General features: G+C 36.9%; 3 protein-coding genes across 5 annotated transcripts; 2 read left to right on the top strand and 1 right to left on the bottom strand.

Moving 5' to 3' along the window:
- The first annotated feature begins 32 nt into the window (after window positions 1-32).
- LOC129787269 (WD repeat-containing protein 44) lies at window positions 33-12,702 on the top strand. Of its 2 annotated transcripts, XM_055822723.1 has the most exons (7): window positions 33-255; window positions 699-957; window positions 4,706-4,795; window positions 5,579-5,720; window positions 7,912-9,590; window positions 10,827-11,777; window positions 11,842-12,702. In XM_055822723.1, exons 1-7 carry the CDS (start codon window positions 188-190, stop codon window positions 11,995-11,997), a joined length of 3,345 nt encoding a protein of 1,114 aa, XP_055678698.1. In that variant the 5' UTR covers window positions 33-187; the 3' UTR covers window positions 11,998-12,702. The 2 variants fall into 2 exon arrangements, with proteins under 2 accessions (XP_055678698.1, XP_055678699.1); XM_055822724.1 differs by lacking the exon at window positions 4,706-4,795 and having other exon boundaries at window positions 42-255.
- Window positions 12,703-13,565: 863 nt separating this feature from the next.
- Window positions 13,566-16,435, top strand: LOC129787265 (probable glucosamine 6-phosphate N-acetyltransferase). 2 transcript variants are annotated; one of them, XM_055822716.1, is made up of 5 exons: window positions 13,566-13,776; window positions 13,882-14,106; window positions 14,621-14,959; window positions 15,739-15,800; window positions 15,869-16,435. In XM_055822716.1, the coding sequence occupies exons 2-5, from the start codon at window positions 14,092-14,094 to the stop codon at window positions 16,098-16,100; spliced, it is 648 nt and encodes a 215-aa protein (XP_055678691.1). In that variant the 5' UTR covers window positions 13,566-13,776; window positions 13,882-14,091; the 3' UTR covers window positions 16,101-16,435. The 2 variants fall into 2 exon arrangements, with proteins under 2 accessions (XP_055678691.1, XP_055678692.1); XM_055822717.1 differs by having other exon boundaries at window positions 13,882-14,544.
- LOC129787264 (N-terminal kinase-like protein) lies at window positions 16,347-27,619 on the bottom strand. Its single transcript, XM_055822715.1, has 8 exons — window positions 27,065-27,619; window positions 24,149-25,272; window positions 23,351-23,499; window positions 22,677-22,841; window positions 22,460-22,605; window positions 20,757-20,891; window positions 20,489-20,663; window positions 16,347-18,141 (listed from the first exon to the last, which is right to left on the bottom strand). The coding sequence occupies exons 1-8, from the start codon at window positions 27,443-27,445 to the stop codon at window positions 18,020-18,022; spliced, it is 2,397 nt and encodes a 798-aa protein (XP_055678690.1). The 5' UTR covers window positions 27,446-27,619; the 3' UTR covers window positions 16,347-18,019.
- Between the last annotated feature and the right edge of the window lie 11 nt (window positions 27,620-27,630).

Genomic DNA, 27,630 nt, shown 5'->3' with positions numbered 1-27,630 from the left:
TAAAATTGCACACTTGTGGCAAACTTCGTGTTGCAATGTGTGAGCTGTCAATGGGTTTGTCACAGAAAACAGTGGTGGTTGTGAGATGATTTCACTATTTTGCTAAATTTTCCGTGATTTAGACCCTCAACGGGGCAGATAATGGTGCAAAATTGTCGTGTGCAGTGCTGTGAGTGAAGTAACCCAAATGGCAGAGAGCAGTGGCACGGATAGTTCCGAGGAATTCTTCGATGCTGAAGACAATACACCAAATCGGTGGGTACAGAGAAGAAGTTACCTAATGGCGAGGCTCGTTTTTTTTTTCATTCATTCCTCCCGGATGCCATGAGATGTGAATCAACGTGCACACCGCTCGAGGAGCACGCGGGACTCTCTGTGGGTATACTAAGCTATTGCATTGTACCCGGTGTTGAAGCAATAAACCCGGATTTAGATAGGCACATTAGAGAAGAGAGCGAGAGAATATTGAAACTAAATATTATTACTCCGACGGGCGGCGACGGATGATTGATAATCACACACCAGTGTGTCGGGAATGTTCTGTGCGTTGCCCTTATCAATTGGCAAAGGCGAGAAGGCCAGAGAATGAGCTCTGTTGGTCGCGGCAGTAGACAGTGTCTCATGGTATCGCAAGGGAGGAGTAGTTAGCAGTGGCAGTGTGTGACACAAGGAGTGTGCTAATCGATGTTCTTCCGCAGGAAAAAATCCCCCAAAAACGCCAATGTGAACAACAAAGGATTCGTTTTTCCGGAACCAGCTGTGCCTGGGGCCGCAACGAGGAAAACACCACCTGGGAGCACAGGTGGCTCTCGTGTTTCCTCCGCAACGAACTCTTCCTCATCATCCTCCGTGACGGTGCAATTGACGCAATTCCAGCAGCCAGCTTCCCTCCAGGAAGTGCTGAGCAGTAGCTCCTCCACACGCGACGATGATTTCGTCAAGTCTAAACCCCAAGGAGTAAGTATCTCTCCCACACACACCCATTAAACCTTCCTTTCTCTTCTCTAAACCACAATGCCAAATTTTGTCATCCAAAAAAAAAGTGAAAAAAAAAGTTCTTTTTTTTGTAAATTGATTCCTATAAGAAAAAAATATATAATTCTGTTGCCCCAAATGTGTGCGTGCGTGCCTTTCTCAACTCTCTGTGTGCCATATTTAATTTGATTCAGTGATTTAAATTCCTCCAATTCGATCCCACAAGATATTTGTCTTTTTGATCTCTGCCTCTCGTCGTAACTCCCATAACCCATCGATCGGGTGCTCAATTTGCCCCACAACATGACTCACAAGTCCCGCGCGCGAACAAAGCACAGAGTTGTGTTGCAGAAAATGTGGAGCAAAATGTTCTTTCTGTTTTGCTTTTTTTTTTCCCTTCATCTCTGCCTGCTCGCTATCCGTTCTTGCGATATTGCATTTGGATGGAATTTTGCAATCATAATACTCTCCCACTCTATGGCCCCACCAACAATGGCATCGTGTTTTATATTATTTGTACATAGTTTGGTAGAGGAGTCCACAGGCTTGATGATCGTTTATCACAATAATTCACTCATTTTCCCCTCAAATTCGTGTTGTTGGTTTTGATGTGTCTGCTTTTTATGTGATGTTTACGAAAGCGCAGCGAATGAATTCATTCGGACACACCAACCACAAAAATTCTGAGGACCCCATTTGGTTGGCGTAAGAAAAAAAATGAAATTTGAAACCAATTGGAGGGTGATTTTGTTGCTATTGGAAAAAAGTAACATTCAATCATTCGCCTCCTATTGGTTTATCGCCTACGGATTTTCTAATTTGACAAATTGAGTAAGCAGATTGAATTACACAAAATTCCTTCTAAGCAGATCTTGAAGAAATTAAATTTATTAATAAAACGTTTCTGTTGGTTTTGCTGAGAATGTATTTAAATCAATACAAGTTTTATTAACTCAAGTGTTCGACTATTGATTATAATTTTTTTTGGCTTAAAGAATGTTTTTTTTATCAGGAGAATTTCTGTATTACTCAGATGATTATTTTTTTTATCATGAAAACGTTCTGTTTATTTAGGATAAGGATGAAGAAAATTCTTATAAGAACTTTGACGGAAGATTAAGGATAATTAGAGGAGGAAAAACAAAGGGAATTACCAGACTTTCGTTGCTTCATTTTGATAAAAAATTCTTATTAAAATAAAAAGTTCGTTTGATTGTTCTCTTGTTAAAAATCATTTTTTCTGATCATAAAGTATATTAAACGGATTATTCGCCTATTGTCTGAACAATGACAACATTCTCACGAAAATAGAATATTCTTCTGTTCAAAAGAATAATTCTTCAAGTTTAAAGATCTCTTTCCAGCAAAACACGTGCTTACAATAATGACTTAAATTCCTTTAAAGAGCTCGATTAGCTGAGTTTTTAAGAATTGAGTCACATTTAGAAAATATTTTCAATTGCAAATTTTATTTTAAAATTACCCAAAAATTTTTGCTCCATAAACGCCCAAAAACAAACATTAAATTATACAATTATTATATCAAATTTAGGCATCAGAGTTACGTTTTTAAAGAGAAATGAAAAATTCCCTTTCACTTTGCCCCCAATTTGCATCTAACATTATTCGGTAGTCTGTATTATAACAAAATTCCTGCATATCATGGCTAGAATTATTCTATGTTTGCTTCATAAATATTTGATTATATTTTGAAATGGGAATGAAAAAAAAACCCCGACGAGTTGATAAATAAACCCCATCGATTTGTGGTGGGTTAATAAACCCTCCTCCCCACAACATCAATAGAAAATTCCTTTCTCTTTCAACATAAGTACCTACCTACCTGTTTTTGTTCTCCCATATCCAAATTGGGAAGTACACGCTGCTGGAATTTATATCATCGTACAGTACACCGTATAACACTTGTCCGATAAAGGAAAATTTTTGCTTACCTGACAAATTGGTGTGTTGTGGGCCATTCACAAAAACAATTTGTGCTTTCACCTCCCTCTTTCTCGTAAAGAATCCAAATTGAACGGCCAGCAAAGTGTGTGCAGTAAATGGTCAGCTGGAATTGTCTTCTTTGTCATTTATGCCCACAGGCAGAAAATATTTCTCACAAAGAGTATTTGAGCAAATTTGGCGCATTCCAGACTTAAAAGCGACAAATGAGAGAATTTTTTTTGTCTCCATCTAAAAGCAATGTGGTGAAGCCCCCAATACATGGGATAGAGAGATAATTCAATGAAATGCTTGGGAAATAATCGCGATTACTCATTGTGTGTTTGCCATTTTATCAGGATGAACAGAAGAGTGGGTATATAGAAAATAGAAAAAAAGACAAGAGAAGCGGAACCGCACAGAAAGAACGTATGGGTAATAAATTTTGCAATTATATATTTTTAGATACCAAATTCTTTTCAAGGTTTTCTCTATCGCTACCTATTTTACCCACACCCAATGATGATGTTGTTAATTATGTGTCGATTGAGAACGAGAGAGGGAGAGAGGAGGATCAGAAAGACAATTTTTTCTTTCATTGTTTTGCATGTTTTTCATTCACAAAGTACTTTTGTCTCGTGCTCCTGGTGTTGTGTTGTGCACAAAAAAAAATGATGAAGAAGGGGGTAGTACAAATGGGTGAGAAAAGATGTACTATGTGTGTGTTTTTTTTTTCGATTGGAGATACTCTATCTACATCACTACGATACATTAATTTACAAGAAGCGGTGAGTTGAAAAGTTTTCAGCCTAACAAAATCATAGTTTAATGACGAGAGTTCCAAATAAACAGCTTAATTTACATTTTTTTTGTTTTCTTTTTATTTAAATGTTTTAAATTTAAAAATTTAATATATTTTCAATATTTTTCTTAATGATTTTAAATATTTTTAAGCTTATTAAGACTTTTTGCAAAATATAATGTTTTTAAAAAGAAGTTTGAAAAGCTGCAGCATTAAGAATTAAATATTCTTTTCAACACATCCCCAGAACTTCAAGAGTCTAATGGCGTCCACTGAAGATTTTTTTACGCTGTAAAAAATCTCTTGATAGTCGTATGATAATTACCCGGCTGGCAAATATTAGTGATTTTTTTTTCAACGTCTTGAATGTTTTCCTTTTTATTTTCATGAATTAAATTGTAATCCGAAAGAAGTTCAGTGGAATACGATAAACCAAACAGATTCGGCAGAACATGAATATTCTGAACCTTGTTTAGTAAAACATAAAATATGAAAAACCATAGAAAACTCTTTCGCAGATTATTTAAACTCAGAATAAACACAACATGGTTTCTTTTAAAAAAGAATGTTGTGAAGAATTTTTTTTGATCTTACTAATAATTTATTGATAACATAAAAAGAATCTCAGAATTATAAAATAATTATGAGTCAGCCGGGTAAACAATTTCTACTGTATTGATTATTATTACACGTTGCGTAAAAATAAATATTCTAATATTAGTTCTTAATGTTTTACTGATAGCCCTGAAAGCTTATCTAGTTTTTTTTATAGTTAATTTTAATGAGATTTTCTCATAAGAATAAAATTAAAAATTCCACCAAAGCTTTCTTGACACAAAATTGCGCTTTGTTCCGTGAATTGTAAAGTCAAAAGAAAAAACTTTTCAACTCACCTGTTTGTATGTGTGTCTCATTAAATTGTTAAGTTTTGTACAAATTTATATAATTAATAAAAATTACTATTTAATATATAATTTATCGTATTAGTTTGGTAGACAACGCTTCCGTGAGTTGCGCCAGTGCATGCAATACGACGAAGATGAGAATCCTGGCAACACTCTGACGCCAGATTCACAGGTACAGGATTATTTTTTTTAATCTCTTTCAACTCTCTTTAAGCAACTTAACTTTCCACAATATTTCTTAAGTTTTCTCTCTTTTCTAATCACTAAAATTTATCACGTTCGGTTTGTTTTCACTTTATAATGTATTTTGTACAATTTTAAATACAATGTTTCTTGGGCAAAGATTTGCATGAGATTTTATATTGTGTTTTGTTGTTTGGATAAAGTATATTGAAATGAGAATAATACAAGAGACACAAAATTGCAGCATTAATTTCTTTTTCTTTAACTCTTCTCCTTTTGCATTTTGTGGAGCACAGAGAGAGAAAAGTTTTATTTTTCCGTTGTTGCACCATTCAAGAATAATGAGACGAGTGCATTTGAGAAGAAAAATGAGTAGAAAGTTTTTTTTTCAACTCTTCTGGCGGTGTGTTCCTATTGATTGTCATGGGAAGAGAATTTCTTGTGGTCTCCTCCCCCTCTACAGTATAATCATTTACACCTGAGCTCCGGTATAGAGCGTTGAGGAAATATATTATTTTCCTTAAAGGTTTATTTAGGGAAAAATTCTTGATCTTTTCTTTTAGAGAGAATAAAAGAATTTTCTTTACTTCCCAAAAGAAAATATATAAATTGATCTTCCTAATAATATAATAAAGAATAGTTTATACCGAAACCCTAATGTAATTTCCAGTCAAGTAAAGCAGAGATTGTACATTGATTTATTAACATGTTGTTTTCGATGCTCTTCTTTCTTTCACTCCTGGGTGCAAAAAAAAAAAAAAACAAACAACAGAATAGCTCAGTTGAAGGTGTCTTCCCAACACCGAGACCATCTCATCCATTTCGGATCATTGAGCATGACACAGTGAGTGTACAGAGCATGACTTCATTGGGCCGCGTTGGACGCATCTTGGCCGGAAGCATTGATCCATCAGGTAAAATAATATATGTACCTTACCTCATACAATTTTGCTCAATTTTCGCCCCCCAAAAAGCATAAAACTCTACATGTGTGTCTCTGTGTATGTTTTCTCTTTCACCAAACTGGTCCCAAAAGTCTCGCATTCGAATGTAGCGTATCAGTGTCTTCCAGTGTGGTGATCAAGTAGTGCAATCGAGAGTGATCAGCACACAGAGAGTAGAAAAGATGTTCAGATCAGTGAAAGTGCTAAAGTATATTTTACTTGCAATCCTTTGCAGAGATTTTTAGTGTAAAAAAGTGAATTGAAACGGAAAATTTCTCCTCTTACAAATGGGAAATTTGGTGGATTTTAAATATTTTCTTTGTGAATAAGTTTGTGGAAAAATTTGATCATATGGTAAACCCGCAAGATCGCCTGACTCATAGTGAGTCCGTGGAAAAGCAGAGCTCTTCACCAAAATTGGTTAATTTGGAATGCGGTGTGTGTGTAATTCCCGAAATGAATATGTCGTGGAATAAATCAATATTTGTTATAAAGAAACGATATTCAACCATCTGTGACACTTCCTATTTGATCACTCTGTTCGGACATATTTGCATAATTTATTCACTAAATTGTGGAATACTTTAAAAGACACAATACAACCAATAAATGGAAGAGAAAAGTCGGTCTGGGACTTTGCCTTGGCACTGTGTGTTCATGCAAGAGTGTAATATTAACGACTAATTGATGAATCAATTGCCATCGATACCAACAACAACTTGCAATCAGGAGTGAATTTGTTATAAAAGAAAATTAACACGATTTACACGAAGCAATGTAATATAAAATCATTATTAAAAAAAAAACATGAGTTTTTTTATTGAAAAAAAAAATGTGGCTTTGTGTAACAAACATAAATCAATGAAGAAGTAATTCTTTCCCTTCATGGCATTATCGTACTGTGTTATCTTGTAAAAAAAATTGGCAAACTTCAAAAAGGGTGTCAAAAATAATTGATAATAATTTTCTTTTAATATTTCGATACGATTAAATTGAGCAAACAGATAAATTGGAAAAGTAAATAAGCTCCTTCTGTTTGGACTATGTCTCGCTTTTGGGGGATTTTTTAGTAATTTAGAGATATAAAACATTAAGAGCTTATTTTATTAATTTTTGAATTTAACTGCTGTCTCAATTGACTTGGCAACAATTCATCAAATTAGTTTCATAATGTTAGTTTTTTTTTATTTAATTAGGGAAGTTTTATTTGGAGAAAAGTTGTTGGGAATTTAATTTAGCGAATTATAGCGCACGAAGAGTACATTGACACTGGCGGGATTTGAACCTGCTCACTTGATAGAGGATCTTCGTAGATTACGATTAGAACCTCTCGGCTATCGAAGTCTTAAATTTTCTAATAAATAGTTTAAAAATTTCGATTATTTACTGTCGGTTTGGACAATAAAAATGCTTTAAAAGACATTCTTATTTTAATTTTATCCAGAAAATAGAAAAAAAAGAAAAGATGAATAGAAATTCATAAAGAAAATAAAAATAATTACTTCCAAGAAAAAAAATTATATGGCGCCAATAAAATTATCAGAAAGATTTTTATCGCTGAAGAATGAAAACAAATGTATCGATGAAGTCATCAATACTTTGGTGCAGAAAATTCTTAACTTTAAAAATAAATTTAATTTTTATTCGATTTCTCTTTCTGTCTGACTTTTTTTCCAAAAGAATTGCCTTAATTGTATCGCGGCATTGTAAAGCAATCTTCACGTGCCATCCCTAATCTTGCCAAAAGATAGGTCAGTGGCTATAAAAAAGTCTTCAAAACCGCAAATCATGCATTAATATCTTTTTCGCATCAACACAGTGTTAAAAATTTTATAAAGATCACTCCATTTGTCGTTGAAGAAAATAAAATTGAGAAATGACCTAAACCAACATCAACCAAGAGGGGAAAAATCATATCATTTAAATCCCAATGATTATTTCGCAAACTACCTATATCTTTTGCGTCAGCATATCAATTACCTACACTCTGTGTGAAAATTCATTGATATTTCACAATATTCTCGCGCGCAGCTCAAGGTTCCCAAGATAGTGTAATCTTCTTGCCTAATCCCCCTGGTACTTTCCTGACTGCACCGTCATAAATGTAGAGTTTGGTGACTTTTTGTCCTTCTCTTTGATTGTTTTTTTTTCTTGTCTGCAGGTATTAGCGTTGGACGTGATTCAAATCAATTATCCTCAGGAGGATCATCGAAGGTGTCACCACAGAATTCGAGTGGAGCAGGAAGTGGACCAAGTGGGAGTATTGGTGGGGGAATGGGAGGTTCGCAGATGTTGGTGGATCAGCAGGAGAATGCGCCTTTTGCCGTGGCTTCCAGTTCGACGAAGAGTGGTGATTTAGGGGATAAGGAGAAGGGTATTAGTATTAATTCCCAGAGTGACACGAGTTCCGTATGTGAGGGAACACTCGAAGCTGCCCAATGTGTGAGGCAGGAGGGAGGGGAGAGTTGTCCAGCAGGTAGTGGGAGTATAAGTCTCCAGGAACCCGATGTGATTGCAAGCACAAAGTTGGCACACTCAAAAACAACGGACAGTATGTCGCTGTCAGGCCCAATTGCACCGCCGCGACGGAAAAAGAAGGGACGGAAGCTCTCTTCGAGTTCCTCGGAGCAATTTAATCTCAATGAAGGCCTCAGATTGCCACCAAATGATACTCATCAACCTGCCGAGAACATAGTGGCGGGGCACGAGCAGGTGGAGGGTCAAAGAGAAAGTGCAGATGGGGACACAAATGTGGTGCAGGAGACACCAACAAGTGCTAAACGTCCTCCGCATTTGGGTTCAATTGGACGCATCAGTCAGAGCCTTGGGAGCTCTTCGCCGTCTGTCTACTCCAAAGCTAGTCCGTCGAATAGTGCAAAGAGCAATTCAGCACCAGGGCGGGTGAGTTCAATTGATCCCAGTCAGGGGCTAAATCTTTACAAAGTTATTCGCGGGCAGTACGTTGTGAAGCCCCAAGATGAGGAGGCAAATAAAGCCGAAGGGCCATCGCAGGAGGAAATTGCACGAATTGAGAGGATACGCGGGGAGATTCTCAACAGTACTCCACGCGATAGGGGGATTAGTCTATCGGGTACGGGAACTAATAGCCTGGGAAGCGCAACAAGGTATACGTCACGACCCAATTATGGGGCAACGAAGGAACGACGAAAGAGCGCCGGGGATGAGGAGATAATACGCCAAATGAATGTGTATGTGCGCACACGGACAGACTCCGGGAAGGTACTCAGTGACATTGAAATCCTCCAGCAGGTTCCGGTGAAGAATTTAGACACTGGTGAGAAGTTTCCCCTATCGGCGGTGGAGGAGAAAATCCCCGCAACTGACCTCAATCCACTTTCATTGCACATTTTGCGCCTCACGAGTCATTTGGAGCGTGAATCGGACGATGAGAGTGTTGTAGGAAGACCTCCGGGCTCAGAGCCACCGCCCATTGATGAGGAAGAGGGTGATGTTGAGGATCGTGGACGATTGAGGAGGAATACAGCACGGCTGAAGAGATTCTTCGGGTCAACAATGCGAAAGACCGTTGATAAGGCAAAATCAATTGCATCGGAAGTGTCGCATGCGAGGCATAAAGAGGACGTGGCTGATGTGGTGGATGTTGTGAATCCCGAGCAGAATATTAAGATAAAGGCCTCCAGTACAAATAAGGGTCCCTATGAGTTTGCAAAGCTGCAGCATGTGCAGGATTTGTCGGGGGAACATACTGGAGCTGTGTGGTGCATGAAATTCAGCTCATGCGGACGACTTCTTGCCACAGCTGGGCAGGATAAGGTGCTAAGGATTTGGGTGCTGAAGGATGCCTACCCATTTTTTCAGGTTTGTGTAAAGTTTTTTAACTTTCTGGGAGATTTTAGCTGTGTTTCTTTCAGACACAGCTTTTGTGTACCGAGCAAAATCGAAAGTCGTCAGATCGGGCTCAAACTTGGGATGAGCACGAATTAGGGTCCCCACATTCCAAAAAACGTATGCGCCAAAAAATTTTTTTTCCGGCCGTCCGGCCGGCCGGAGTATAACGCTAAATTGCGAGAGAACGGTGATAGATAGAGACTTGCGGTAAACGGCAAAGTTTAAATATCGGCTGGAAGACGTCCGATTATGAGGTCAAATCCACCCCCCCACCCCTCCGTCCGCCATTTTGGATAACCTCAAAATTTTGTTTTCGTTATATCTCAGCCCCTGTAATAGCTAAAAATCTGAAATTTTTATATGTTGTAGAGGCCATCAAGAGCTTTCCAACGATACCTCATTTTCGAAAATCGGTCAAGCCGTTTAGTCAATATGGCCGCCACAATTTTTCATCGAAAATCGACCATAACTCGAAAACGGCTTGACCGATTTTGATCAACCCGGGGTCAAATGAAAGATCTCAACAAACTCTACAACTCTCTAGAACATCCGAAGTTTCAAAAGTTACCGCTAGGGGGCCAAAAATCAAAAACAAAATTTTCGATGAGTTTTCGATGAATATCTCGAAAACGGCGACATAAATTTTTTTCATTTTTTGATATGTTGTAGCTGACTATATTATCTAGTTGCATGCCAAAAATGAAGAAAATCTATGGATCCGTTCTCGAGATATAGCCTTCCAAAGTTGGCATGTCATATCTCGGGTTCTACAAGTCCGATCTTGATCAACTCAAGCGCAAATGAAAGGTTTCGTGAAACCCTACAAATGTCTAGAACATTGCAACTTCGAGAAATGACCGCAAGAGGCGCTAAAGTCAAAAACAAAGTTTTCGAAAATTTCGAACTCGAATTTTTCGAAAATGGCGACATAAATTTTTTTCATTTTTCGATATGTTATAGCTGACTTCGAGACCTTTCAAACAAAAAAAAATTTATGAAAATCTATGGATCCGTTCTCGAGATATGGCGTTTTAAAGATTTCTTGAGGAATGACTTTTCAACTTTTCCTGACTTTGCGCGTATTTAAATTAATTTACGCTCTAGTTTGCTCTCACAAAATTGGTACACTGAAAGAAACACAGCTCTCGTAAGCTTGGTCAGCTTACCAGTACATTTTGAAACTTAACTGTCATTTTGTCATTGCAGGATATGAGGACAAAATACAATGCTGACCAGAAGTCATCACCAACACCATCCCAGGAATCTCTCGTGTCGCACAATTCTGCCGAGGAAGCTCTGGCAATGGCGGCAGCAGCTGAGAAGTCTCCTGGGCCATTTATGCCGCGCTCCTTTTGCACGTACACGGGGCACACGTCAGACTTGTTGGATGTGTCGTGGTCGAAGAATTACTTTATCCTCTCCAGCTCCATGGATAAGACCGTGCGTTTGTGGCATATTTCACGACGTGAATGCCTCTGTTGCTTTCAACACATTGACTTTGTTACGGCAATTGCCTTTCATCCGCGTGACGATCGGTACTTCCTGAGTGGTAGTCTGGATGGGAAGCTACGCCTGTGGAATATTCCGGATAAGAAGGTGGCACTGTGGAATGAGCTTGATGGGCAGACGAAGCTGATAACGGCGGCGAATTTTTGTCAGAATGGCAAATTTGCCGTTGTGGGGTCGTACGATGGACGATGTATCTTCTACACGACGGATCAGATGAAGTATCACACGCAAATACATGTGCGATCAACACGCGGCCGGAATGCCATCGGGCGGAAGATCAGCGGCATCGAACCCATGCCGGGGGAGGATAAAATTCTCGTCACGAGCAACGATAGTCGCGTGCGGCTGTATGATCTGCGTGATCTCAATCTCAGTTGCAAATACAAGGGGTACCTCAATGTGTCGTCACAGATTAAGGCATCCTTCAGTCACGACGGGAAGTACATTGTGGCCGGGTCGGAGAATCAATGCATCTACATTTGGAAGACAAATCACGATTATTCCAAACTCAGTTCCGTACGGAGGGATAGAAGTGACTTCTGGGAGGGTATTAAGGCACACAATGCCACTGTAACTTGTGCCATCTTTGCCCCACATCCTGAGGCAATTATCAAGCCAGAACCCGATGATGAGATATCCCCGGAAAATGTAAGTCTCTGAATTATTTTTTTTTTTAATCTTTTATGTTAAATATTCGTGAACTTTCCTGCAGACGCAGCAAAGTGTCCCAGATCCATTGGTGGAGCAGCACAAAAAGGGTTGTGGGTACGTGTTGGTTAGTGCCGACTTCAATGGCGCCATCAAAGTCTTCATAAATAAGACAAAACCCAAGCACAGCAGTTTGCCATACACAGCAATTCTCGATTGAGTCCACCCCCACCCCCTTCCCTCCCGAATTAATTTGGTAAAATAAGCAAAAAATCTCTCACCATAAACTATTAAATTCTCAATGTGATGCGCCATTGCAGCAGATTCTTTATTTCTTTATATTTCTCATAGGGTTTGTCAAAAGGTTCAAAAGAAGGGAAAATTGAAGGGTAAAAAAAGTGAGAAAATTTTCGTAGTTAGTGTTTTAACAATTCGTGCATAAAATTGCGCCTTTTTGCGACATCAAAAGTTGTTGAATTTTGCGTATTATATTAGAGAAGAAAATGAATAAAATGTGTGTGTGTGTGTATTGTATAGGCTGTCCCGCGAGAGAGCTTCTAAAATCTATTATTATAAAAATTTATGTAAAAAAAAATCACCAACACCAGAAGATAAGAAGATAATAACTTTCTTCTCTCCCCAATTTTTGTTTATTTTTACACATATTTATTAGCACAGCACGACACGTGAGATTGAGATTTTGTTACCAATTTTGTGCCCAAATTATTTAATTTTTTGTCAATCATTTTTTTCTCTTCTCTCTCGTTAGCCATTTTGGAAGCGATTGAGAGATGCAATGTGGATTTTAAGGTGTAGTAATTGAAGATAAAAAAAAACAAAGTATTTGTTGTGTAATTAACATTATTTGTAAAAGGATATAAAAGTATGCCGATGATGGGTGAATAAAAGTGGATGAAAAATCAAATTATTGTTTTTCTTTTTATAATTTTTTAGAGGAGGATTTTTTAGCATTGAAAATGTCTTTATTCTGGAAGAGATGAGAAATATAAATGAAGGACAGACCCTGTTAGTTCTTTAAATGATTCAAAGTTCTGCTGAAGCTGAGTATAGTGAAAGTTTTCTTGGTCTTCTCAACTAATTAAAGAAATACTACCTACCTAATATAATGTAATGAAAAAAAATCATTTTATATTAATTTTCTAATGTGAAAGATATTCAAAAGAATTGCAAGGCCTGATGAAGGTCATTATTACATTCGGAATGTTATTTGAAGTATAAAATTCGTCTACAATACTTTTTTTCCGTTGCTGCCAATTTTGTGATCTCAAGCTGAAATAGTGACTTTTCAGTTAGCAAGTTTTTCAATTAATATTCAATTAAATGAAAATTGTTCAAAAGTTCGTGTTCACGATAAATTGGAGTAACAAAATTTAATCGATGCGTGGAAGAAATTATTTAGAAGTAAATGAAGAAAATTTATAAATTATGTATTTAATATTAAACAATTTTAAGAAAGAAAACTGATAAAGAATAAAAGAACATCACAAATATTTTTAATAATATTTTTAAATGGCGATAAGTTTTACTAAAAAGAGATTTAACAATTAGGAATTCTCTTGAAAGTGCTTCAAAAGTCTTCTAAGCAAAGAATCTATTAAATCTCCTATTCCTTTTACTGGTTCAAAGGTAGTCCATTTAAATTTAAATTTTACTGCGAATAAATAATATAAATTAAATAAAAAACTTAAGAATCTTAAAAATCCCAAAAATAAATGATTTTCCTAAAAAAAATTTCCGTTACAATCAACTGATTTAAATTTCGCACGTGCGCCGGTCAATCAGCTGATAAGAAGGGGTTTGTTTATAATTTTTCTCTACGGCATTTTCCACATTTTCCAAAGAGTTTCCCCTAAAATCACGTGTCAAGATTGCTGCGGGATCGCCTGGAAAGAAACCAGTTAACAAATTGTGTCGAAGAGTCATTCATCTGCGCTGTAAATGAGCTAATCGAGGGACTGATAAGGAACCACGTATCAAGGTTGGTGCTTTATCACACTCTTCCGGAATGCAGGAGCGCGCGACGACGGCGTGGTATTTTTTAATTAAACTTTTTTTTTCACACTTTCCTCCACTCTTTTCACAGCTACAACAGATAGTCCCTCCTACCACGTCGACGTGCGAGAGAGCGTTGCAAATAGTACTTTTGTTACGTGTCAGAATGTAGAGCAAATAGTTCCTTGGACGGGCTCTTTCTTTCAGTCTCGCCGTGTACTGTGCGTGGGATAGGTTGAGTGGAGATTTTTTTAGGGCACGAACAAGCACAAGGAGGACTAAGTGAGAGAAGAGGAGGAGAATGTCCAGAGAAGGGGTAAGTTCTGTAGTAGAGCAGCTGATCAGTGACCCTATTTTGCGTGGCATTCACTGCTGGATGTGAGTGTCAGGGTGAGCAGAGATAAGACTCATTTAGCGAATGTGAGCGACGATTATCTGCCTCAAAGAAAAAGCGATTAGAAGCAGCGGAAATAGCCACAACAAAACGTCTTCGCTGCTCAAGATCGTGCAAAGTAGAAAGACAAGGAAGCTTAACGATCGATGGAAGAATAAAATCAAAAGTGATTTGATAAAGTTCACTGGACCGGATTGGCTGTATAGAAAGTTGCTAAAGCGGACGGGTTTTCTGCGAGCCACAGAGAAGCCAAGGTCTGTACAACCTCCACGTCGTCGTCTCACATTCTCCGCCGCGCGCGACCAACAGTTTTGTCTCTGCTGCACACAAGAGTGGACGGACACACTCATGGTTCACTTGGTGATTTTCCGCAACACCCAACCTTCGAATTTGCATAGTTGTGACTGAAAAATTCTCTCAAATTCCCCAATTTCAGGACGAGCTTGCACTGTACGATCCCAAATTACTCCACGAGTTGGAGTTTTGGCGATCTCCGGCTAAATTCAATCCCCCCATCACTGCCATCGCTCCCGGAGAGACATGGATGAAGGTACGGCCACTGCAGGAGGGAGACTACGATCGGGGCTTCCTGGAACTCCTGTCGCAGCTCACGAAAGTGGGGAACATCACCAAGGCGCAATTCCTCATGAAATTCGCCCAAATGCGTGCCAGTGGTGGGTACTACGTGACCGTGATTGAGGATACGCGAATCAATAGACTCATCGGAAGTGCTACCCTCGTGCTGGAGCACAAATTCATTCACGGATGCTCTGTTGTAAGTTTTACTATATTTATTTTATTTTCTTTTGAGGATTTCATGAACTGTGGGGGGTGTTGTTGAGATGTTTTATTAATGTTTCTTCAGCGGAATATTTCTTAATCAACAATTTTGTAATTTTAACGGGAAAAAACGTCTTTTGGGGAGAACAGGGAATACTTAAGCAAGGAGTCCTGGTTTGTTAATTCTAAGGACTATAACTTGTTGAGTTCTAAGGACTTAATATTCTAGTGAGTTAAGAACAAGACATTCAGTGTATTAAAGAATTACATGCTAAGGCTGAAAGACTTCAAACTATAAAGAATATTCTGTAAAAGGAGATTAGAAAAGATATCTCTTCATACTTAAATGATTAATGGTCTTAAAAATATTCAAAGTTCTTCATAATTTAGTTCCGGAATAAGAAATTATCTAAAATGGATTAACTATAGCTAGAGCTTTATATTGACAATGAATAAAGAATTCTCTTTTCTCAATTCTCATCGATTTTCCTTTAAAATTCGCTATAAAAATAAACCTCTTTAGTTATTTAAGCTTTAGAACCTTTAATACACTGAAGAGAATAATTTTATACTTAGATTTTTGATGTTGTATATTAAGCTTTAAAAACTATTAATGATTTTTATTAGTTATCCGTTTTTTCTCAAAATCTCAAGAAAAAGTCTAAAATTGCTTTTTTTTCATTAATACGGGTTCCATTCATTTAGATGATTTCCTCAAAATTAGCTTTTGTAAGATAAAAGCCATAAAGATAAATTCAATCCTTTCCTTTTCAGCGTGGCAGATTGGAGGACGTCGTAGTGAATAATACGTACCGTGGGAAGCAGCTTGGAAAATTGTAAGAAGTCCTTATCCAAAATCCCAAAAAGTCAATCAAAAATTAAATTTCTTTTATTTCCTTTGCAGAATCGTCGTAACGGTGAATCTCCTAGCGCAGCATTTGGGATGCTACAAGATGTCTCTGGACTGTAAGGATCATCTAATTCCATTCTACGAAACCCTTGGCTATGTGCTTGAGCCAGGAAACTCAAATGCCATGAATATCCGCTTCGACGGGGCAAAAGAAGCAACTACACGTGATCGTTCCGTGACAATGTCCATTGCGGCCAATGCCACAAATCCGGTGGATCCATCCTGACAATTAGCCACCAGAGCTGCTAATAAGGTTCGATCCAAGCTCTAGAGATTTGCATTTATTTGCGCATTACGCTCTACGGGAGGATTGTCCGCATCGACAAAGACGCTCAAGCGCCATTAGCAGCCTGGTAGTAGTTTCAGCAGGAATTGTGTGTAACCCAAAAGAGTTGAGATTCTCATTTTACTTAAGCTTTTATCCTTTCTGCGATTTCTCTCATTTTATCAACCTTCAAATAAAAGTCGGTGGTGGTTGTTTTTTCTTTTAATTTAATTTATGTGAATGTATTTTGAATCACATAAAGTAAAAAATAAAATTAGTTACACTTTTACAACAAATTCTTTTTTTTTGCATCTCTCACCAAATTTTCGCGCGGAATTTCTTCTACAATCTCATGCCGTTTTTTTTGGACTAGAAATTTGATTTATTCTGCATTTTTTTAAATGTACTTTGTTGTTGTATTTTCTTTTAAAATTTGGAGGAAAAAGTGGAAGCAACGATGGCTTGACGAGAGAATTAATTTGGAGTGAGAAAAGAACTTGAGGGGGGTGGATGGACGCCAAAGGACGCTGGACAGTGGACATTGTGAATGAAGAGAAGGAGGAAAAAGGCTAATGAAGATGTTTTTTGGGGTTTTCACTTCTTTTTTTTCATCCTCTTCTAAATATCAGTTTTTCTCTTCACGATAGAAAATAATTTTATATGATTTTTTTTAATTCCTTAGACAATTTTTTTTATTTATCTCTTAAACTCTCTGAATTTACTTTTTTTTTATCTCATAAAATTTCAATGAATCTTCCTCTCAGTTTAATGTTTTTTTCTTCTTTAAATATCTTTTATAAAAGGCCATTTATAAGTTTTTCTTTTTCTATATTAATAATTTCTTCACACCTTCGAACACAATCTGTGTGTGTTGTGTTTAACAATACAGTGAGATTACATAGAACAGCTTTAATCTATAGGAGGAGAACAAGAAAAATTAATTTTTTCTCCCTTTTTTGGATAGAAAAAAAAGAAGAAAAAAATAGCAGCAAAATCTCATTCTCTGCACTGTTGAGCAGCAAATCCCACCCACCCAATGATTTGCATAAAAAACTAAAGCTGAACTATGCAAAAACCACACTGTACCTTCCCACATTACAGGATTCTTTGCTTATTTTTGTAGTCAGAAAAAACAGATGGAGATTTTTTAATTGAGTCTTTTATCCTAACGCTTCAGAAGTTTTCTTTTGGTCTTGTGTGGGGCGATCAAAAAGAAAGGAAAAACACGAAGGATTAGCTTGGAGTTAAAAAGGACTTTTTTTATCATCTTCTTTTGTTAAACATTTACACACAAAACACATCTTTCTCGTCCACACGCGTTACCTTTCTCTCACATTTAATAAGATTTTCTCACCTGGCTTAAGTCTATCGGTAGATTTCTTGTTTTTTTTTTTGAGGAAAATTCGAGGAATATCTCACAACATCATACAAATCGATATTTTTGTGTTAAAGAGAAAATTCATTATAATTCTTGCTTTTTAATCCCATCATCCCCACATTTCGTCACGAGGAAGAGGAATCTTTCACTCACGACGAGCCAAAATTAATCATTTTTTTCTTAAAGAATTCCTTTTCTTAATTCTCAAAAAGTATTTCCTCGTGACATGAAGACGCACAGAGTGTGTAAAATGCGATATTTTCATAAAGTTTTCTTTTTCAAATGGAATTGTATTTTATATTTTTATATATACTCTATTAGAAAGTACGTATAGAACCTGTATTTATCAAATAGATTTTTTTCTTTATCATTTATTTCTTCATTAGCTAAAAAAAAACCTCCCCACTTTCACATTTTTCTTGTTTAATTTTTTACTTTTAATACCACCATTGCACGAAGGAAAATCACAACAAGAAATCGGGTAGAGGGGGTGGAGGTTGTTTTAGAGTTTTTTGGCGCCCAATTTAAGCGGACCACGTGCCGCCCGTCGGGCCTCCAATTCACGCTGTCGTTGCAATTTCTTCTCCTCACGTTTCCGACGTGCCTCGTCCAATTTTGGATTACCTGCAAGACAAAGGGCAAAGGTGAGTGTCAAATATGATTATGCAAAACATGTTGGATGAAGGATATTTTCTTCCTGCTAAGAGTGGACTTTAAACTTTATTTTTCTTCCTGAAATGGAATTTTCTTTGGAAAAATTTGATAAATCTGCTTAAAAAATCTAAAAAATAATTTCATTGCCCATTTAGGGAAAGAAAAGAAAAATTTGTAGGCTATTTTAGTCTTGTGAAAATACTTCTGATAAAAAAAAACAGGAGCGTAGCTAAAAAACTTTTAAGAAAGTATTATAGAAATATTTTTTTAATTTGAAGGGCTCCAAAAATTGATGAAAAACGATTTAAGAGTGAAGGTTGATAAAGACCAAGATTTGCATTCCATTTAGGAACTTTTGACAATTTGTGCAATTCTAACATTAATCAATTAATTCTTTTTATCGCGGCATTGGAAGCTTATGACAGTTTGTTTAATTAACATTTTCCCCTTTTCCGAATTTTTTTTATTCGTTTTTAACCGTCCGTATACTGTGACCAAAACACTTACGCGCATTACTATTGGGGTAGATGACCGACCCCATAGAATTTTTCGCAAAAAATCAAATTCATTCTATCAACTCAGCTTTAATAGACTCCTTGGTACTCCCTAAGAAGTCTTTTGTCCATTTTAGAACACAAAAATACATTTTAGATGGAATTTTTGATGATTTTTGCAATGGTTTTTTGAGGTTAGAATCTTCTAGAAAGAGAAAGAGTGACAAAGCGAAGAGAAAATGGAATAAAGGCCGTCACACCAATTTTTGAATTCCCTCTTCTTACACTTTTGTTAATAACTTTTTTCTAGTGGTCGGATTGACCTCAAATTTTTACACAATCTTCTCAGATAACCAAGGAACTTATTTCCAGAAGCTTGGTTCTAAGAACTAAGGCGCAATTAATCGAAATATAACTCTGGGGTCGATCACCTACCACTCACAGTATACGTAGGGTTAAACTGGTCAAGATTTCATGCAAAATTCCTTTGAATTTGGTTTAAAGGCTGTTCCTTTAAAGGTTACTTGAACGTATTTTCATTATAATAGAAAATATCGACCTTAATTAAACATTTAATTTCAATTATCCTTCATTCTCCCTTTCAATGGGATCCCTAAATTAATTAATTCCCTTTTAAGTAAATTTCTTGATAAAATTATCTTTGAAATATTTAATGGAAACATGTTTTGTAGATAAAATCCCATTTAGGGACAATTTATCCTTGAGTGTGTGTCAAGAGATGTATTTGAATTTCAAGAGGATACGTGTTCTATTACTCCTTGTTCTATATTTACTACAATTTTGCTGAGAATTCTGTATTTTCCCTCCATAGTGCAAGAAGATAAATACTGTGAGTAAATTGTTCTACATATTTTACCTCCCTAAGGAACCTATAAGAATTTTAAGAATTTCCTTCGCAACTTTGCGTCTTTTCTACCCTAAAACATATTCTACAAATATTTTAAATAAATTTACAAGAAAATGAGTAAAAATAAATCATAAAATATTCTTTCAGATTTTTATATTATAAAGTCAGTTTATTTTTTTTTTCATCCCTTCATCGTATAACGAATTTCTCAATGAATATTTTATTCCTCCGAGCTTTTTTTCTTTTTTTAATCTTCCTGGAGAAAGAAGATAGATTAACGTTCTTTTGCGCATTTTTTCCCTTCATAATAAATTCCCTCTATAAAGGTGCATTGGAAGTCTTTTCAAGTGAAAATTAGCAAATGAAATTATCTCACGTTTGAGGCTGCCATTTGGCTGATTTAATTACTTTTGAAAGCCCTTCTGTTGGGATATTCTTTTTCAAAAGACTCCCCGCGTCAAATCTTATTTGAAATAAATTGAATTGATACAGGAGGAGAATAAAAGTGAAGCGTGGTGTTGTTTGCCTGTGTGCTGAGAAGTGTATCCTATAACAAATATTCCTCACGTTGACACAATACAAAAAAACTTGGAAAATACTCCACCACAAGACTTTCATATGGCACAGCTGAAATCTCGAAAGTGCATTGAAATATTTCTATGGAAGGACTCTGTATTATTATTATTATTGAAAGCACCCCAAGAAGCTTTTTGATGAAGGAAATATGTTATGCAGCATAAAGTTGGTATAAAGTTCCCTATGAATAACTCAACTGCCATTTGATGGGTATAACTTTTAGTACTAGTTGTGGAGACTTTTCATTCACAACCCTCCCACCATTTGACCAAGACGACTTTTGTATTGAATTTATTAACAAAGAACCTTTCTTGGGGGGAAGGGAATGGAAGGAGTTAAAAGAAAAGTAAAATAAAATAAAAGAATTTCGTATATTTACCCGTTGTTACGTCGTCAATGGGTTCAAATTCTCCATCCGCCCAGGAATCACTGTTCCAATTGGAATTGAAATTCGTGTTATTATCACTGACGGGACTGAGATTGTTGCAATTCATTGTTGGTTTGGCTTTATCGTTTATTTGTTCCAATTCATGCTTCTCCTCAATCTCCTCATTCTATACAATGACAAAGGCAAAAAAGTAACGAACGACAAAATAATTAAATGAAAATTGAATTTAAAAGGATTTTTTTCAAATTTGTTTTCTCACCGGTTCTTCTTCCAAACTCCCCCATTCCTCATTGTCCCATCCATCACGAATTTCCAAACCTCCTGCTGCATTCAGTGCCGATGAACCAATTGGCATTGCATTGCCAACTGTTGGACTGCTCGGATCCTGCGATGTCTATACAAAAATTCATTAAAATGAATAAATTTCAATGAAATCTCATCAAAAAGTCAATCATAACGCGTCCAGTTATAAGAGTTGGTGTCCCACAACGTATAGAAGTTTGTTTATGCGTTGTAGTGCGATTTGTGAGCAGAATTAGTAGGCAAAGTTGATTTTTTTGTGAAATTCAGCAATTTGATGGATAAAAATGGTCATATCTCTGGTTCTATAAGACCTACAGAAATTTATTGACCAGTTTTGGAAAGGTCTTGAAATAAACTATAATCTGACATATATTTCGATACATTTCAAGGTGACCTCTAGAACACAAAATGGCGGCTATTTGTTTTACTGAAACAGTTTTTGGCATTTTTTGTCTCGAAGGAATAGTTCTAGAGGTTTCTGATGTTCTAGAAAGTTGTAGGGTATTGCAAAACCTTTATTTTGATACCAAGTTGAGCAAAATCGGACAAGCAGTTCAGGAGATATGGCTCTTAGAACTTTTCAAAATCTAGAATTTTTCAAATGGCCATATCTTCTAAACGGCGACATAGAATTTCTTCATTTTCGGACTGGTGAAAGATATTGAGTCAGGCTACAACATATCAAAATTTAAAAGATTTGCCTAATGGGGATTAGGAGATATTGCCCCTTAAAGTTAGGCAATTTTTGTTTTTGATTTTAGCGCCTCTTGCGGATGTTTTTGGAACTTGAAATGTTCTAGACAGTTGTAGGGCTTCTTGAAACCTTTCATTTGATACCAAGATGATCAAAATCGGTCAAGCCGTTCTCGAGTTATATTGAAAAAACACTTTTTGCTTTAGGCCGCCATATTTGCTAAACCGCTTGACCGATTTTCAAGTATGAATTGTCGATGAAAACGTCTCACTGAGCTCTACAACATACTAAAATTTCAGACCTCTAGCTGTAAGGGAAGTGGTTGACGGTATTTCAAAATGGCGGACGGCGGCCATCTTGGATTTTGAAAATGCAAAAAAATGAAATTTTACACCCACATTTCTATAGAAAACTTCAAACCGGAAGTCTCTATCTGTTACCGTTCTCGAGCTATAAGGCAAAGTTTAGAGTCCCGGACGGCAGGCCGGCAGGCCGGCCGGATCAAAAATTTTCCACCACCATTTTCGTAATGTGGGATGTCTAAAACGTGCTCATACCAAGTTTGAGCCCGATCTGAGGTGGTCGGTTTTTCTGACGATTACAATACTTGGTGTTGGCCACGAAGTGGAACACCAACTAATTATTAGATAGGAATTCCATCTGTCTTATCAAATCAATTTTTGTCTCTCAATTAAATTAAAGAACATCCAATGTCTCTCTCTTTTTTTTTAGTTAATTGACAAATCCATCAATCATTTCTCGTCCAATAAAAATCTCCTTCTTCCCTTTGTCTGTCTGCTTACTCAGATGATACAATTTCCCCGTGAAATATATTACAAAAAAAAACAGACACAGAGAGAACGAGATATAGGGATTCTGGAAAGCTCCCAAAGTCCCACAGCAGCAGCACCAGCAATAGTAATAGTATTTTAGCTGAATCGATAAATCATTCTTGCGTTACTTACGTCCATGTCGCCCCAATTCTCATTGTCCCAGTTGTCGGCACCGTAGTCACTTGCGGACGCGGATGTGTCATTGCTCTCGTGCTCCAGGGACGTCATGGAGGTCACACTGGATGTCGTCGTGGACAAGCTACTACTCGAGGGTTGTTCTGCATTAACAAAAAAAAGTATCATTGGATTTTTTTAACAACCTTTTTCCCCATTAATTCTGCTAACTAACCAAGTGATGCAGGTTTACTGAGAGTTTTACTAGTTAGTGGCGGACGTGGTCGTGAGGAATCACTCTGACTCCTGTAGAATTTTGCCGTAACTGCCGTCACAGCCCAACCTGCCCATGTTGCTGCTGCATTCCCCAATGATGGCGTTGCTGTATGAACATCAGCCTCTATGCAACAACACCACAAAAAAAAATCCATATAAATTGTCCAGCAGTTTAATTTATGAGAAGCTCAGCAGATTTTCAGAGCCAAAAAAAAAATCACAGAGATGACAAAAAAAATGTGAAAAAGCAGTACAAACTGAAAAATCTCGCAGTAATTGCCAATTTATCCCGCGAGCTATGTATGCCATCTCTGTAGTTGGGTATAATTAAAATTTAATTGAATTTCCATATGACTGACGACGTTTTTGAGGGCAATTAATGAAGTGAATTTAAAGTCTCTGATTGGGGAGCTTTTAGCACTGTATATATGTATGGGAGGGAGACAAAAATTAAAGCTAAAAAAAACATCAAATGAAAATTTTTGCAGAATGCATAAAAAGAGGGGAAGATTCATTATGTTGAAAAATTCAACTTTTATAGTTTGCAATGAAAACTCATTTGATAGGTCAAAGGAGAATTCAAGAGGTCACGTGCAAATATAATTAAATGAAAGAGAAAGAAAGACGACTCACCCATTGTTTCTTTGAGACTCGGATCTTCAGACACTTTCTCTAGCTTCCCAAGAAATCCTTTGATTGTTTTAAATGCCGGATCACGGACAGATTTTTCCGGGTCCGTTGTCAGGGAACAAAGAGCCGGAAGAATTCTCGTGGCAACTTCCCTGTGAAAACAATGGGATATACACGATATACATATTGTCTTTAATAATTACTTTGCACCTTCTTTTCGCCCTTTTGCCCCCATTTGCTTGTCTTCTTAAACACTCGGGGAAAATCTTATCAGGCCTCAAAAGGGGGGCACAAAGGAATATGGAATTAATTTACCTTTTAGCTATTGTATGCCCTTATATATGTAGAGGTAGGTACTACAATCATTAACTATTCATGGCATAATAATTTATCGATAAAGTGGCTCTTAGTATGTATTTTATGTAAGTATATGGAGCTATGGAATGCAGTAAAATATGATTTAATACTGATATAGGGCATTGCGTTAATACAGCATAAAAACCCTATTAATTCTTACTGCTCATGAAATACAGGGTGCACTCGAAAAACAATTGCTTCTATTCATAAATAATTTGAAGAATTTCGCAGTTTTGCAATGATTTTTAACATTTCATTTCCCCTTTTTTTTCTCTTCATTAAAAATTAATTTTTTTAAAGAAAATTTAACAAAAAAAAAAAACACCCTGTACGATACATTTGCACATAAATTTCCCCTCCAATTAGCCGTTCTGGCTGTGTGTGCTGTGAAAGTCCCACTAGGATAATAAAAATGAATCTAGAAACGAGAAAATATATACTCACGTAAGGAGGAAATATTGCTGCGTGGCGGCTAGTGCAAGGATTCCAGCAACACGAGCTGGTGGAAAGGGATCCTTCATGGCCCTAATGAAGGCCGACACAAGGACTCGCTGGCGTACCTGTGGATGCAGATGTGGTGCAATTTTGCCCAAACAAACCGTCGTATTTGTCCGTATGCCACCCTGATCATCGCGTGCCTGAAGCCGTGCAAAATGTCGCAAAACTTCCACATTGAGGTTGTTGTAGTTGAGCTTGGGCGCCAAGTGGATCACCGATTTGACCGTTTGCTCGCGAATTGTGGGATTCGTATCGAGGAACCCATGAGCAACTTGTGGGAAAATTTGATCATTCACCACATTCGGCTGGAGGTGTGAAACAAACAAATCCAACTGCTGCAGCAGCCGTGAACGCGTCACCCTGTCCGTGGAAGCAAAGAGCTTCACGACACACGGAACAATGCGCTTTTGGTACTCTGTCTCATCAAGGAGACGCCCCAGCTTGAACATTGGCCCCAAAACAGCCGAACCTGCATCTCCGTACTCATAGGCCGTTATCAGCTGCGGCAGTATCTTGTGGCGACACACATTTTCCGGGAAGTTATCCAGTTGTTGCGTGAGTGAGCCAAAGAAGCGATTCTTCTCGGCTTTATCTTTAATTTGAATCTCCTCGAGAAAGAGGAGTGTGTCAACGAGGTCATTCTTGAAGAATCCCCCGGGTTTGCGGCATTTTGTAATAATATCAGCGGGATTGGGTCGTTTTGCCGGCAAGGCACCCACTAGTTCGCAATAAAGGGGTGTGAGACTCTTGGGGATATTTTCAATCTCCTTGAGATTACTCCTGGCACGCAATTTCCCATTAAATGACTCCCACACGAGACACCCGAGCGCCCACATGTCCGCTGAGCACTTTGTGGCACTTTTGAGCTTTGCCGGATCCGCCTTCTCCGGTGGATCGTACAGCTCCAGCTGCGGCGGCACCTTTAGCGGTGGTGTCGGATTCCCATCCACGGGTGACACGTACTCCAAACCCCCGAGCTTCCATTCGCCCGACGTATTGACAAATACCGACCATACGGACACGTTGTTGTGGCGCAAACTTCCGTCATTGTTGAGAAATGATAAGGCTCTCTGCAAAAAAAATCATTTTTTTTTCAACATAAATTTTTATTTTTTAATTAATTTGCCATTTTTTTTCTTTGATGATGATGCTGTTTTTTTCCCTTGTTCAAAAAAAAGTCGCAAAATTATATTATTCTGACTGCAACCACCACAACATACATATTGGATAAACATCAAAGGATATGAGTAGAATGAATATTTGTTAATTTTTTTTAAACATGTTTAATTCATAAAAAATATATTTTTAATAATTGACAAATAAATTGACATAAAAATAATATTAAACGTGCAAATGTTTTGAAAATAACGCCACTAAAGGTGCATTAATACCATTAATTTTGTTCAAAATAACCACCTCGCAGAGCATAATTTAATGCAAATCCATGATATAATCAACAATGAATTTTGCATTGCGATTTGCAAATTTTATAAAAGAGAATTAGAATTTATGTATTAATTATTGTTTTAAATGCTGACTTAAAGTGTTTTGATATTTTGGAAACGGTTTACCTAATGTTTAAAACTACCTTTCAAAATATTTGGCTTTAAAAGATAACAAAAAAAAAATAAATAAATAAACAAGACGCTAATGTCTAAAATCCGTATAAGAATTCCTATGTTTTTTAATGGCCTAGAGGTTAGCTTTAAGTTTTCTTATTCCCTTAACCGTCGGTTCGAGTCCCAAAGCAAATGTTCAATTTTTCATGTTTATTATGTTAATTTTGTTATAGACTTCCCATAAATTTTATGTGCTAAACCAGGAAAATTTTTCTAATGAAGAAAAACAGTTTTTATGATATTTTTCTTACTTAACGTATTAAAAAATCTCAACTACAGACAATTTTATAAGTTTGGAAAAAGCTTAGTTCGTTATCCAGTAAAATTTCTGCTGAATTTTCTTGTTGATATAACACGTAGAGAGAAACTCTCTATGATTTTCAATAATCTTGCGAAGAATGTTCATTGGTGGAGCTTTGAACAATTCGTAGGTGTTCCTTTGCAAAATTAATTCAAAATAAAACAAAATAAAAGCTCCTTTAAATAGAATAGAAAATAAATTCTGAAATTAGTTCTTAAAGTTCTAAATAAATATTTTTTTCCATCTCTTTCAGCTTAATGTTTAAAAACTTTGAGAATCATTTGAAAAAAAAATATATTCAAAGAAATTTGTGGCTGAATCAGGTGCTTCTCATGATTTCTTTACAATTTCTTTTAAAGGCAGTATTAAACCACGTCATAAATTTAAATCTTGCCCCTATTCTCAGTTAAAGTTCTTCTTTGTTCTTTTTTCTTTACACAGAAAAAGTTTTTAAATCGTATTGTTTACTTTGCTGACTTTTGCTTAATCTTTATTGAAGCAATTTAGTTTTTTTATCTGCAATTTAAAAGTGTTCCCTAAATTGATTTGCTACTTTTGCAGAATGCCTGGGAGGGGGTTCCTGTTGGACTTTTATTCCTTCCATTCCAATTCCAACCCAACCACCTGCGCATTGTGCACGTTTTGTTTATTGTGAAAAATGTTTATTTTGTTTACTTTTCCCATGAAAATCTGACAATTATTTTTGCACCCTTCAATGGAAATTCTGTATTTGATTTAAAAATAAAAAATATGTTTGCCAATTTTCCTCTTAAAGCTACAAAAGTCCTTGATTTTGGGGTAAATTTAAAGGGGGAGCCCCCATTTCATTGAGAACAGATTGGATGAGTCAATTATATTTTGCACTCTACAGTGCAATTGGGTGCTTTGTGACGATGATGATGAGTCAGAGACAAAAAGGGCATTAAAAGAGGAGCCTCTCACCGTAATCTGAAAGATTCCCCATGACAGGTAGAGATCTCTCTGTGGTCCATCTGTTTCCAATTTCTCGATATGTGTTCCAAGTGGCTCCACCACCTCCGTGGCCACGTACAGCACCTTGTCGGTCTCCACGCTGTCCAGGTACTGCATTATGCTGGGATGCCTGAGTGTCTTCAGGCGCTTCACGGACGCCCTGGCCAGCTCCAATTTTGCATCTGTGCCATTCTTGATGTCATACACAAAGATCGACACCTCCTCCGCCGCAGCCCCTTTCTTCCTACCCCGGTGCAGGCTCCAAATTGACCAGGTCTCCAGTCCCCCCCGCACCTCATCCCCAATCTCATATGGAAAATCATTTTTCTCCCGTGAAAAGAATGACCACATTTTCCGCCGTATCTTTGCGACGTTCACTTCTCACGCACGCACTTTTTCCACTTCACTCTCGCTTTTTTGCGCACTTTTTTCACACTCTTTTTCTTTTGGAAATAATTTTATTTCCTCATGCATTATTTTTTTGACGTTTCACACTTTTTTTTGACACCTTTTCGCCAGAAATACTTCGCAAAGCC

This window comes from Lutzomyia longipalpis, chromosome 1 (assembly GCF_024334085.1).
Source record: "Lutzomyia longipalpis isolate SR_M1_2022 chromosome 1, ASM2433408v1".
Taxonomy (NCBI): Eukaryota; Metazoa; Arthropoda; class Insecta; order Diptera; family Psychodidae; genus Lutzomyia; species Lutzomyia longipalpis.
The sequence above is the reverse complement of the archived record's forward strand: the minus strand, read 5'-3'. Positions and strand labels throughout refer to the sequence as shown.

What these genes read in the sequence shown, in the direction of transcription:
- LOC129787265 (XM_055822716.1), top strand. An exon ending in TCATTCACGGATGCTCTGTT is followed by an intron (nt 14,960 to 15,738) that starts GTAAGTTTTACT and finishes TTTCCTTTTCAG; the next exon opens with CGTGGCAGATTGGAGGACGT. An exon ending in GGGAAGCAGCTTGGAAAATT is followed by an intron (nt 15,801 to 15,868) that starts GTAAGAAGTCCT and finishes TTTCCTTTGCAG; the next exon opens with AATCGTCGTAACGGTGAATC.
- LOC129787269 (XM_055822723.1), top strand. Translation starts at nt 188, where the DNA reads ATGGCAGAGAGCAGTGGCACGGATAGTTCCGAGGAATTCTTCGATGCT. An exon ending in TCAAGTCTAAACCCCAAGGA is followed by an intron (nt 958 to 4,705) that starts GTAAGTATCTCT and finishes TTATCGTATTAG; the next exon opens with TTTGGTAGACAACGCTTCCG. An exon ending in ATGCCTACCCATTTTTTCAG is followed by an intron (nt 9,591 to 10,826) that starts GTTTGTGTAAAG and finishes TTGTCATTGCAG; the next exon opens with GATATGAGGACAAAATACAA.
- LOC129787264 (XM_055822715.1), bottom strand. Translation starts at nt 27,445, where the DNA reads ATGTGGTCATTCTTTTCACGGGAGAAAAATGATTTTCCATATGAGATT. An exon ending in GGAGTTTGGAAGAAGAACCG is followed by an intron (nt 20,664 to 20,756) that starts GTGAGAAAACAA and finishes GTCATTGTATAG; the next exon opens with AATGAGGAGATTGAGGAGAA. An exon ending in CATTGACGACGTAACAACGG is followed by an intron (nt 18,142 to 20,488) that starts GTAAATATACGA and finishes TTTGTCTTGCAG; the next exon opens with GTAATCCAAAATTGGACGAG.